This window comes from Micropterus salmoides, unplaced genomic scaffold (genome assembly GCF_014851395.1).
Source record: "Micropterus salmoides isolate LMB-PRFRI ecotype aquatic unplaced genomic scaffold, ASM1485139v1 Ms_hic_scaffold_1, whole genome shotgun sequence".
NCBI lineage: Eukaryota > Metazoa > Chordata > Actinopteri > Centrarchiformes > Centrarchidae > Micropterus > Micropterus salmoides.
Window position 1 is genome coordinate 6549179 of NW_024040040.1, and position 14098 is coordinate 6563276.

The 14098-nt window shown below is 38.8% G+C and overlaps 1 protein-coding gene across 1 annotated transcript; it reads right to left on the reverse strand.

Annotated features, from left to right (window-relative positions):
* Window positions 1-2004: 2004 nt before the first annotated feature.
* Window positions 2005-14095, reverse strand: LOC119915642 (alpha-tectorin-like). Its single transcript, XM_038735268.1, has 17 exons — window positions 14016-14095; window positions 13370-13487; window positions 12784-12888; window positions 10228-10443; window positions 8892-8997; window positions 7744-7940; window positions 6999-7143; window positions 6796-6895; window positions 6628-6690; window positions 6319-6521; window positions 6058-6180; window positions 4344-4531; window positions 3691-3845; window positions 3360-3605; window positions 3108-3267; window positions 2811-2906; window positions 2005-2514 (listed from the first exon to the last, which is right to left on the reverse strand). The coding sequence occupies exons 1-16, from the start codon at window positions 14093-14095 to the stop codon at window positions 2811-2813; spliced, it is 2301 nt and encodes a 766-aa protein (XP_038591196.1). The 3' UTR covers window positions 2005-2514.
* Window positions 14096-14098: the final 3 nt, after the last annotated feature.

A 14098-nucleotide genomic window follows, 5' to 3' on the forward strand; every position in this document is an offset into this window, starting at 1 on the left:
GCTGTCAGATATGAGTCTGTCCCTGGGCCTCGGGACTTTATGATTGGCTGTCAGGAGGATTTTTTTTTAATAGAGTGGGGATTTAAAGAGGTAGCAAGATTTTATGATCAATATTGCATTCATTAAATTTAACCTGATTAAAACGGATCCCTTGTGATGGGATTATTATTATTTATTAAATATGATAGTCTAAACATTCAATGAATGTTATTTGTTTTGTTTTATAATGATAGTTTTAAGCAGTCCCTTACAGAAAAACCACATTAATTTCACATGTGATCACATGTGACAACATGGACATGTGATTTTGCATGTTTCTTGGTTTCCTGGTTGAAAACTTAAGAGGGATAACACTCTGGTTAGGATATCTGATGGCAGTGTTTGCCAGATAGTGTCTTTTGCCAATGTTAGGAGTCACGCTGGCTGTGAACATGCATTATGTCTAGCCAGAAAGTGTGTGACAAAACCTAGATTGTTTCTTCAAGGCTGCTATGGTGAATCTAGGTGCCAGATCAAGCATGCGATGTCAATACCATTTGAATTTAGTGATTTGATTGCTCTAGACATCTGCCAACTGTCTGAAAAATGTGTAGTATATAGAAAAGATAATCGTTGTTTAATTTCCCTTAATGCCTAACAATTTAGAGCGAGATTAAAGTCTGAGCGGGTTACTCAGATTACAGAGCAGGTTACAAAGTGCCCCACATGGCACAAGCCAAATGTAACACATTCATTTTAGTGATTCAAATAGTTTGGTGTTTTTTCATTGTGTTTGTGAAACGTGTGCCACAGACTGAAAATTCTTGTCTCCCTAGCCTAGAGTCCAACCAACATGACTTTCAATGTATATTGTACTGCTATTTTAAATTATTTACACTTTTTTGCAACTACTATAGGCAAGCTTTTATGAACCTTTGTGCACATGTTGTTGAGTGATGTCTAAGTTGATCCATGCAATTTGGTAATTATTATTTTCAGATCCACTGCTTCAGGACCATGTGCCCATCTTGTTTAAATGAAGTATTTGATTTAACACGTTTCCTGAATATGGGTGGCAAAATGTTTACTTTTAATTGTTTTATTATGCTATTTGATCACTTTATGGCACATATGCCATTATGGGAGTCTACTGAACTTCTTATGGAATTGTGTAATAGAGGATTGTTTCTTGAGCTAATATTAGTTTGTGCCATAATATGTGATGTTGCAATCCTGTGAGTAATTCTTTTTCAATACACACTGCATTGCTTTAAAGACTCTGCATCTGGTGTCATTTCTTCATACTTTGCTAGTCCGGCTTCACTAGCACATTCTCTCAAAATAAGAGACTTTTAAAAACCTATGGAATGGAAAAAGCCTATACACACCTTTGTGGTGCGCGTATGTATTGCCTTTAAACAGATTCCATATGTATTTATCATTTATCAAAGATTGTCATACCCTTGTGTCGTCAGTACTCAAATTAGATCAGTTGTTGAAATTGTAATGCTGAAACTTTGAAAATGTGCCAGTATTTGTTACATGTTGTGGTAACATGTTTTCCACGTGTGATCCACATGTTATTCCATATTACAACATGTGGAAACATTTTCCACATGTAACAAATATGTAGTAACATGTTTGTTACATGTGGAAAACATGGGCAAATCATGTGGTTTTTCTGTAAGGGGTATCAATATGATATTGAGACTTTTTAGGCATTTACATATTTTAAAGAAATAAAGCATTCAAAGGCAAGTCAGCAGTCACTGACAATTCAGCAGGATGGGTTTGGTTAATTTATCTGGATAACGTGTCTAACCTGTAAACAGTGGTGGACGGTTTCAATGTTTTACAAGTAAAGATAAATGATATTTTAAAAAATGAGCTTGTTTTCATGAAAAAAGTTGAAAGGCAAGAAATAAAGCCTACCTGCCAAGCAAAAAGGTTTTGCTGCAAAGAATAAAAGAGATGAATAAATAATGCAACTAATTTTTGTTTTAAACCACTCCCTTTATTTTTTATTTTTTTGTGAGCTCTCATGTAGTAATAATGACATAATAATGGTACAACAGCATGTGATTACAGTCACAGTTTTAACGGACAATCTTCATTTATACAAACTTCAATCTACGAACCATTTCCATTCATGTTAACATCAGTATTTTCCTTCCACTTGATCTTTAAAACCATCTTGCTGCAAAGCTTCTTTCAGCTATAAACTTGTTTTAACTTCATGTCACTAAAACACAGAAATTGTTTTTGTATTCAGTATGTAGCTACTACAATAAAGAAGAAATTATTTATTTATTATTTGTTATATATTGAATTAGTTTTTCTTCACTGCACACATCACTTCACATCTAGTATTTCACCAAAAAGTACATTTAAAATCTCAGTAATTTGCATGAATCTTTGGATTAAATGAGCATCTCAGGTGTGTCACAACATCACTGTTAAATCTTTCAAAACTCAAATTCAAGACCAGGGTGATTTCAGGCTCCTTGTTGGGACGCAGCTTAAATCAGGAATCACCTGTGAAGAGGACAAGACAAAATCAAGTTTAGTCGTGATGTATATTTGGTATCTGATGTACAGAAAATATCAGAATCTTATTGTCTGACTGCCATCAAATGTCCTGATCACATTCCTGCTACTGAGAGGGTGAACCTTTTGGATTTTACTCTAGCGCCCCCCAGAGGACAAACTGGATATCTTTAGATCAAAAACTAAATCAAACAGTAGGCCTAGGCCTATGATGTTTTCCATCCAACATTTCTCTATAAAATATATTAGTAACATTGTAATTAATAAAAAAGGACTGTCTTTACCTAATTACTCCAGGCCATAGTGATGACAGCCGGGGTTTCATTTGCATATTTAGGCATCAAGGATCTGCGCTTCCTGTATCCACCTCCACTGCAGTTCTGTTAAGAAAAAAAGATGGTTAGGTTTTAGGCGTCAGACCGTGTCGGCCTGTGAAGGTCAACACTAATGCTGATATTTGTGGAGGGAATATTTAGCTTCTTGTATAAAGTATTTATGCAGGACTTTTAATAGAGTATTTGGACAGTGTTGTATTACTACTTCTACATAAGTAAAGGAGGATTTCCTCCAGCTCTGCTTACCGGGACACAGGATTTGCTCTGTGTGACGCACAGCTGCAGTTTGCAGTGCAGGTAGATTTCACTACTTTTCCCGGCGAACTTGAACATGTTGAAAGAGAAGGCGTTGGACGTTCCCACCCCGTTTCCGTTTATGTTCACGGTCTTGTCAGAGTTTTTGCATCTGATCAGAAACATGAAAACAGACGACATCAGTTTCATCGGCAGGAAAGTCTGATTCTTACAGCCACTGACAGCCTCAGAGTTTTTTCTCACCCCTTAGTGATGAGCTCGTATCTTGGCACACTATCAGGGGATGACTCGCTGGTCGCCCAGCAGGAGTCGGTCACCACTGCGACCATGTTGTCGTCCAGCCCCTCTGTCTTCAGCGCCACCCAGATCTTCTGGTTCAACCCGATCTTAGTGGTCGGCCCGACAAGCTGTGTGAGGCCGGCGTCGGTGTAGGTGTTCATCATCAGAGTGTAATTCCAAGCTCCAGATACAATCTGCTGCACCACCGAGCTGGAGAGCACAGACACACACACTTCAGATCAGCTTCAACAAGCGGCAGTCAGCACAACAACAACCAGGTGAAGCTGGTACACACCCGTCCTTGATCAAGAAGGCCACATTCTTCAGATCTGGCTGGGTGTAGAAGCAGGAGAAGTCGATCACCACTTGTCTGTCGCGTGTGATGACGGTGTCCACGGAGGTGTTGCTCGTCGTGATGGTGTTCTTGTAGATGACTTGGCTGCCGTTCGTCTAGAGTGTGACAGGAACACAGATAACAGAAAACTGATGAGTTCAACAAAATGGGTGGCGATACTTTTTGTCATTGAGGTGTCAATTATTTTTAAGTATTCTCATTAATAATCCTGACCTAAAAGTAAAATCAAGTCTTTATTAACCAGCTTTTAATTTACACGGATCTTTCTATCAGAACATGCCCTCATTACGTCAATCACAAAGAGGCAAAGACGGTGGATGAAACTTGTTCAGCTCTCTGCTGGAGGTGTAAACAGGCGACTGGTTGCTACACAATCACAACAAAACATTTATTAAGTGATCATTAGTCAGATGATGTGTTTTCATCTTGATTTGCTGCCTCCAAGTGTCAAACAAATCCTGTAATGCAGCTTTGAAATTATCCTAGATAGTCATAGAAAGAATACCAGGTCCTGAAAATGCCAAAATATGTCATTATTTTGCCGTGAGTCTACTGGGAGTACTTTTAGAAAGCAAAGAAATTAGAGCACCCACCACAACATCCACCCCGCAGGGGTTGGTGCCGTCGAAGCTGAAAGTCACCATGTGGGTCTTGCTGTCCATGTGACCTGTGCAGCTCATGTCCTTGAGGTGTAAGGCGGTGTAGTCGATGCCTTTTTCCTGCAGCAGACATCCTGCCAGAGTGAGACTGGCAGAGTTCTGCGTGCAGACAGTCGGATCACCTGAAGACAAACTAAGTTAAAATCCCACAGTAGCTATAATGTGTACATATAATATATCAAACTGCAAGGCCTCGGGTAGAGGACCAAGCTTGAGGATGACACATACCAGCCTGCAAAGGGGTGAGAGGGGGATTTTATTATATATATATGTATAAGAATTTTGAAATCAGGGGCAACTACACTTGGTTGAAAATACTCGAAGTTTTGCCTCTAATGCAAGAGACTTCTTCAGTTTTGACTTACTGGTAAGTGTCTCTCAGCTTTTTAACCTCTGTGGTGTCAAGATTACTGATGCTACTTGGTTTGTTAGTGTTCCTGTTAGGCTGTTGTGACTCTTGTCGTTATTATTATTATTGCCGTTGCTCATAACCTTGTGTTTTGCACTTTTCATTTCCCTCTTTTTTCACTTTTTATTAAGCTACATTAGATTTGTTAAATATTTTAGGGCATATAAATACATAGGTACTAGTATTAATAATATTAACAATAATAACATTAATTGAGAGGTCTAGGGGGGCCTCCTCCTGAAAAAGTTGAACTTTATACAGTTAACTTCCTACGTTCTGGTGAATCTTTTCTGCACCAATTTATTAAGAAAAAGGGAAACAAAAAATTCAGGTGGCACTTTTTCACCTCAATAATGAATGAATTCATTTTAATTCAGTTACAAACTCCTGGACATTTATCTGAAATTTCCAGAACAAACACCGTAATATTACGGAAATAAAGTCGCAATCTAATAAGAATAAACTCTGTTTTGACAAAATCTACCTTCCCCATTCTCTGCTGTGCATTATGCTGTTGCTCTGTTGATATAATAGTGCCCCCTTTAGACCGTCTGACAGACACAGAACTGTGTCTGATGTCAGATGTAAGTAAACTGCTGAGTCTTGACCTGTGGCTGCTGGAGCACTAAAGAAACAAGCGTATCGATCATCATGACTTCACCAACACATTCTCACTCCCACCTCTTCACATCTGGACACTTGGACAAGAACCCTTTGGCGACGCTTTTCAACACCCTTGGTACCTTTTTAGTGTTGTTTTTTGACATGTAGGGCTCCGTGGTCAAGTCAGCGACAAAAAGTATGTGACGTCAGGATAAACTTCATCTAAAACTGGTGAAACTTCTGAATTTGGTTAGGCTCAGGCAACAAAACTACTTGGTTAGGAAAAGGTCCTGGTTTGGCTTAAAATAACCAGTGCCAGTGAGTCAGAACTGAAGAAGCCTCTTCGATAAGGCAAAACGTCTTTGATGTTGTGATTTTAACCTTGCTTGGATAGCTTGATAACAGAACTGTTTATCTTCTCATAATAGGATAAATGCAGCAATAAACTCTGGTTGGTGGTTTTCTTTAAAATTTAATAAAATGAAACCCTATTCAGTAGCGGTGGTCAGGAGGGAGTAAAGACATTTAAATAGTTGCTTCCTGATTTGTTCTAAAGGATGTCAGGACCAACTCTCATTCTAAAGAAACATTAAGACCTTTAACAATGTTTTTTCAGGCCACATTTGATGCACTTACCCAAACTGTTTGTTGCTTTGTACTTGGAGGCAAAAATGGACCGACAGACGCAGCTGGTGTCACCGGACGTCTCACCGCAGAACTCATTATTACTGCAGTACAGGTCCCGACAGGGGTTAGGAGCTGCAGCTGCAGACAGACACACAGACATGAGGTTCACTGTCAAATAGTTAGATGAAGGGCATGCAAATAACATTTTAACTTCAACGTGTCTCGTCCCATCTCATCGCGTGAAACATAGAAGTGAAACGGAGTTCTTACAGCAGCTGGCCTTTGACCACCAGTCCCCGAGCACGACGTTGCTTTTCAGCTCGCAGGACGTGGCGTACGCCTCCAAAAACTGGCAGTTGATGCCGTCCACCGATGGGTATTTGCACAAAGTTTCTGTGCAGGCTTTAATGAAGGGCCCCGGGGCAATGTGGCTGTGGCAAGCAGTGAAGGGTGCCTGGCTCAGGAGATTACAGCTGTTCAGCCACGCAGAGAGAAAGAATGAGAGTAAATGATCAGTTTTCTAAAGTATTATGTGTGTTTGTCTTCCAGAATGATGTATTTTGATGGGTCAGATCTTACTATTCAGTTGATGCGTTGCAGTTGATCGAACTGTCAGCTGGCTCGCTGTACATACTGTCACAGCTGGGAGGGAACACACAGTACAGAACATTCAGTTTGAGAACCAGACATCAATAAGATACAGGTAATATCAGTCAGTGCATTCATTTGGTTGTGACTAAGTTGTACTTGGCTGCACTGTGAGAAGAGGACTTCTCTGCGCTCGTGGTGGTGGTCGTGGTTGGATCGGCGCTGCTGCCACACAAGCCCTCTACGTTCTCAATATGTCCTGGTCAATGTCAGGAGACAAAGACAAACAGCAGTAAGCCCATGGAAGGACACAAACATGTTGTCTCTCTCTTTTTGTTCAGATAGGATTTAGTTTCCTGTACCTGTCACATATGCAGAGTCGCCATCAAAAATGATTGTGGCCTTGGCGGAAGTTAAATAGGCAGTAACTCCAGTCTGGTCCTTTGAGAGCTGCACACCGTGAACCGTCTGAACCGTGGCATTGAGCGTTAGTACTTGGTCATTAACCTACATCACAGCAGAGAGACAAAGTGAAGGAAAGTCTGGTTGAAACATCAACAAGACATCTGAACAAGTGCTTTGCATGTGTGCTTTTTCACAGTAACACTTGTTGAGTTGTTGAACGCTACACTGTAAGGTTCATGGCTGTAACCTAAATATTTTATTAGTGCGGTTCAGAAAAAAAGGATTAGAAGCAGAGGATCTCTGATCAGGTTTTTTTGGGCTGAACACCATTGCTGGTAGCAGTATCGGCCAATACTGATCACCAGTCACTGGGTCTATGTCAAGCCTTTATTTGTCATGTAGCATTATACACTCACCGGCCACACAATTAGGTACAACTGGTTAATTGCTTGCTAACACAAATAGCTAATCAGCCAATCACATGGCAGCAACTCAGTACATTTGGCATGTAGAAGTAGTCAAGACAATTTGCTGAAGTTCAAACTGAGCATCAGAATGGGGAAGAAAGTGCATTTAAATATCAACACAAAGAAACTCTTGGCATGTAATGATCATCAGGGATTGATCAGACAAAAAGAGATTTTTTAAAACAGCCCCATAAATATGCTGTTACTTGCTTTTAGATGGATTGTGGCAGCTTACCCAAACTCTTCCACCTTGTTCCAGATAGATCTTTGCACTTGGCTCTGTCAGTGATAGGATCAAGTAGTCCAAAAACGGCACATCTACACGGCGTCGCTCCCGGAAACTTGCCAATAGTTCAAAACCCGAGCCTCCTGTAGACTTCATCAGACTGTATACACACCGATCAGGGACAGAAAGCTCTCTGCCAAAGAAATCTATGAGAGTGTGGCCAGTCACAGTGCACACGAGAGGGGGTGAGCATCTGATGGAGACGGAAAGGGAAAAGATGTCAATTAGAGGAAAATTAATCCTTAATCCTGGAGCTTCAAAAGTCTAAAATATAATTAGATGAGAAATAAGTCTACGATTATAAATATTTTCAGACACCCTGAGTTTAAACTGGGGCACCATTGGGTTGCATTATGGTATATGTAGGATATGTAGCACCCCTTTGATGACTTTAATAATTCACAGTGCGGACAATAGTGCAAAAGGATTATCTGCATCTCTTAATGTAAATTAAATCCATAATAATAACAGTCTGTTTGGGTGCATAGAAGTGGGCAGTGCCATTATATTATGACAAACCTAACCGTATTGTAGAACCATTAAAATAATCTTAAAAATCACCCAGTTACTTTAGATTTAAGAAAAACTCAACACAACTTCACATAAACTTTTACCATTATCAACCGCTTATCCTGCGCACAGGAGCCAATCCCAGCTGACACTGGGTGAAAGGTGATTTATCGATAAAAAACCCACAATATTTAATTGTCTTTGTTTAAATGGTCTTTGCTTTGTATCACGTTCACAGGCGACTTGTGTCTAAATACAAGTGGTTTTCAGTCAAACATTTACTCAAACTTTATTCCAAATAAAAAGCTAAAACATATTTACATGTTGTCGCCCAGGCAAATGTCCAGGGGGTCCACATGAACTGCCAAGAGTGAGCACTGCAGATGCACTACAGACTACTTTCAAGCAGCTTTTTGGATCCACCACCATCTCTGAATCGGCTAGAAGAGGGGCCCCTGGGAGGTGATAGGAGGTTTATGAAATTGTTTAATATTAACCTTTTACCAACAAGTGTACAAAATTAAAATTAAAACAAAACTATTTTGCTTTGAGGATCCCTGAAGAACCTCTTTCCCTTCGTTGCCAACCTGATTGTCTGCATCCGCTCAGGTCGACGGCAACTCTCTGGACGGCTTCAGACTTAGAAAACGACCATGAACGCAGAGTTTTGCTACCGACCTCTGCAGTCACGTTCTAGAAAAGGAAGAAAATCAAGGTTAATACTTTAATACTAGGTAAACAGGTAGGACTTTAATAACCACTTTTTGTTTATAAAGAATATCTTTCTCCAATTTTAGGACAATTCAGGACAGTGAGAGCAGAGCTGAGGTGAGCTTCAGATGAATCAGCGAACACATGACCAGAAGGCAGCCGGTTCATGCATGTGTGTGTGTATAATTGTTTTTTTTAATTAAAAATAATTATGCTTAACCAAACTTTTTGGCAGAAAGAGCTTACAAACATCTACCCTGGTCATGTCCAAGTCTAATATTTACTCTCATTTTACTCTGTTTTGGTCTTTACCAGCACCTGTTAGTTAATAACTGTGACTGTCAGCTGTTTGGTGCAGGGCGGGTATTGTAAGGAGAGTTTATCTAAACCTGCTGCTGCCAAAAATCCCTGTAGAGCTGCAGAGTCTCTTTTGACAAAGTAACAAAAAAGAGACCCCCAGATTGCATAAATTTAAAATATATTTTGGTTCACAATTCTCTCACTGTTTTTCTCATATGGACATTAGTTCCCTAAAAATGAAAGCTGACCTTTAATGTTGTCACTGTTAATTCAAAATCCATATGTCACTGCATTACATCACTGCTTTATTAGCAATGAGCACCTGTTCCAAACTAAATTTTTCTAAATTGCTAATCACAGGATGCCTCGTTTTGTCCATCTCTTATATTTAAATTAGATTGAAGTCACAGATGCAAGCATTTTGTTACCCTGCAATGTTTGATAACCCACAAGGTCAAATGTGCTGCTGTTCTGGAGGCATTTCCAGAATCCAACAACGTTCATCATAAAATACTTTTTAATCCATTTCAAATGTTGTTAAAAAAAAACACAACCAACACATCAAAACATCAGAACAATCAGACAATGTTTAAGATTTGTTTGAAGACCATCTTTTATTAGATGAGGAAAATTGTCCTGCTGCAGCTCGAGTCTCTGAGGATTCTTATTAAACGGCCTTCTGGGCTCATTTTTAAGATAACTGAATGTTTCCATCTTACATATACTTACAACTGTAGCTGGAGCATATGAAGATGAGGCTGTTATTTCCAGAGCTGTTTGTGCGCCAAAATTGTAGATACCAGCACTCAACTGAAAGAATAGACAAGATACAAAATATTTTAGCTCCCATTTCCACATGGTGTCTTAGAAATACTAATTTTGTACGAAAGGCTGTAACTGATTATGACTCACAAGCATGGTTGATGTTTTATCAGCCACCACAACTTCAATATTGCAGGTTGAAGTGGTTGTGATGGTTGGCAGATTAGGATGAGAGAAAGATCCGGCAGTAATTGTCACCACCATTCGGTCTGCATCCCCTCGATCTTCTATTACAACACATTCTTTTGCGGTATCATTCAAGTTAGGTTTGAAACAAATTACAGCTGACGAATGTTTGAACGACACCTGCAAACACAAAGAGAGACACCGTACATGAATTATAAAATTAGTTAAGTCAATATTGACATCAAAACCTTTTAGTCCAGCAAGCGCTGCTACCTAAACCAGGAAACATAGTAGTATATTTATAAGCAGAAGAAATGGAAGTTAAGAGTAAAAATATTGTAGGCAAGATTGGGTTTTCTAACATCTGATAGGTCAGAGATTATTACCACTATAGGATACAATCCAAATATGCTCTGGAACACAAAACTATGTTTATAATAATTGCAATTTTAAATACTGGATTTAGGCTCTTAAGAGTTTGCTTTTACTGTGGTCTCATTTCCTTATGTACTAGTTCCCTGATGATTTCTTAGAAACAAACTGTGTAATTTGATATTGATCACAGGTGAAGACAGACACATTGTTTGAGTTAGCTTAGATATTTGTTATGAGTTCATGACAGAGTTCCAGAGGAGCTTTCGCAAATAAAACCCCAAGCATCTGTATTCATCTTTCATTTATTGTTATGTATGTTGAAATGAACAACTGACAAGTTGTTGCTACTGCTAATGATTTAAGTTACACTTAACGATTAAAAATAATAACTTAAGAATTAATTTTTGGATTTACCACATGGTAAGTGCCACATAACATGCAAAAAAAAATTTACAGGGTAAATCTCTTGAATAATACTGTACATGAGCTATAAAACCTGGGGGTCACAATATTGGATAGTTTGTCGCTACAGTCTGTATTAGATGTATCAGCAGTCAGACTGTAACAGCAGAGGGAAAGACAAGCCTTTTCTCAAACATGGCTTAATTTTACTCACATCAATTGTTGAGAATTTCTGTCCATAAAAAGTGATGGGACACGAGCTGATGTCCGCCTGTCCAACCCCATTAATAATAGTTTGAGCATGCAGAAGGTCGACCTGGCTGGCAGCGACTACAGGGGGAATTTGAAGGAAAGAGAAACGAGAGACATCTTACATCAATCTGTGAAGACCAACTTTGTTCACACCTCTAGCTCTAAATGTATCAATGCAATGCATTCTGGGTGTAAAAGAGAGAAAAATAATACAGATACAAAAAAATAACATTTTATTTTATTCATAGTCATAAATCATGAACACATCTCTCCAGTGTACGAAACAAAATATCCCCAACTTTACTTTATGTTCATTAAAAGGTACGCTTATTCATTTATTTTGATTTCAAAATATTTGAGTTTAAAAAATGTATAACTTAGGTAAAGTTTGCAATGGATGGCTGTACAATATAGACAATTGCTTTTGGGAAAGATAGACAATTGCTTTTGGGAAAGAAATGTGTACAATAAAGACTACATGTTGATAACAAGGGTTATCTTCTAAAGCACTCTGCTCACCTGCCAGCAGGAGGAGAAGAGGGCCTGGCTTCACCATGATTGAGCCTCAGCAGTAAACTGTGAGAGCTGAAAGACACTTAGTAAAGTCAGTACCCTTAAATTACACACCATAAAAACACATACTGCATAAGGGATAGTATTCATGATTTGATTAATAAATCATGAATACTAATCCTTACTTGCTGCCTTTGGTTATTTAAAAAAAGCAATTTACAGTGTCTAAAATCCCTTAAATGATCCCTCACTGATTGAGTTGTAAGTTATTCAGAGATTTAGCGCGACTGCAAAATTCTGCATATGAACTCTTTTAGAGGCCCACGCTGTAGTAGTAGTCATAACTCGTTATTATCAGTAGAAATAGCACTTGTGGTATTTAATTTGACGTGAACAAATTATTATAATCAACATGTTTACATTTTGTTCACACTTAAATCTGAGTGAGTCAAACTTAAAAGGCAGTGAGGAAAAGTGACTGATGTTGTGAGGAACTTCAGTTCCACCATAAAATATTTACGAGATTGAATCATCAAATTCAGAGAACTGAAACAAAATTAATTGGAAGAACTTGAAACCGCTGTAATAATAATGAGTTTACAGGTATGTAGGTTTTTAAAGAAAGTGTGTGAAAATGTGGAACAAACCTAGTTGATCAGACACTGACGGTTTGTCTGTGAAACTTCTGGTGCAGAATAAGGAATAAAAAGATCAGAAATAAGCTGTGGAGGGTTTAAAGTGATTGAAATGATCTTAAAATTCTGAACTGATCAAAAAGGTATGTTGTGACGGGTTAGAAGAAAATACCAGATGTGATACATTAAAGTGTATTTTCTAATTTAACTTGTCCTCTTTCCTTTATCTTGCCTACATCCTGAGTTGCCATGATGCATCTTTATTGAACGAGAATTATTTTAAAGATCTAAAGTCACCTTGTAAGTACAGGCAGAGAGAGTAAAAGCGTAAAGCAGGTCTTACCTTCTGAAGGTTGGGTTGGGGCAGCAGGGAGATGAAGCTCTGAAGACGGAGGTCGGTGATGAAGCTCTCTCGGGTAGATGTGCCTTCTGTGTGTCCCTCTCTGTCCTATTTAATGCAGGTCATACTCGTTCACGCCCGTGAAGACTGACATAAATTCTACATATTCTCAAAAAGGTTTTGACTCCCCAAACTGGCTTGTTGTGGCCTTAAGCGGTAATTAGGTAACTGCACTTTCTTCAGTGATTTTTCACAAAAGAATTCAGTAAATTACTGGTATTAAGTTACAACAGTGCAAACAAAAACTTTGAGAAGCCCTTTTCAAATGTAACCTAGTCCACACGACCAAGCTATCATTGTTCAACTAAATGTTTTTAGTATTTAAATGTTTTTTTGAGTGGGGATTTCTCAAAGACTGACACAAATTGTTAAAGAGGATGGATAAACAAACATCTTCTAACATCCTAAATTCAGCAAAATTGTCTCTGGTGTTTGGTTAAGTAAACGTTTAAGTTTCCATATTATTTAAACCCCAGTTTGTTGGATGACTTGTTATCACTGACTGTATAAAAGAAGTGGACGTAGCCACCGTGACATCGCCATTTGCTTGTGAACTACCATTTTGAAACCTCGAGTTTGACATTTTGGCCGTCGCGATCTTGTTCTTCTGCAACCAGAAGTGACCATATTTGGATGAGAAGATGGAGCTGGGGATAGTCAGAGAAATGTAGACAGAGACTTTCACAGACATCAGAGCTGTTTAGCAGGTTGTTCTCCCTGTTCTTCCCAGCACAGAAAAAGCACGTGTTCTTAAAATCATGTGGGTTAAAATCACTCAGTTCCACGTTACAGTCCACGCCGATGTACAGAAAGGCTCACTTTCTTCCCTGTTTCTGTAAACAGACGGTACGGTCCGAACGTTTTAGCCAGTTGTTGAAACAATTCTGTAAAGTAAGAATGCTTTCAAAAATGGACATGTTACTGATTTAATTTATCGAATAACAAAATACAAAGTGACTAAACAGGATTAAAATCTCACTCAAATCAAAATTTGGAGTGACCTCTGCCTTCAAAACAGCATAATTTATTCAAGGTACACATGAACATAGTTTTTGAAGGAAATTTTCTGCAACCCAGCTCCTGTGTTTTAATGGGTATTTGTGTCGTGTGGCCTCGTTTTAAAGTAAGAGTTCTGTTTTTTTGGCTGCAAGTCTTCAATGAAGGCCACTTCTGACCAGACTCCTCCAGACAGTAGTTGGGTGTAACAGGGTCCCACTGTTTTCTGCATCTCTGAGCTGATGGCGTTGCTGGACATCTT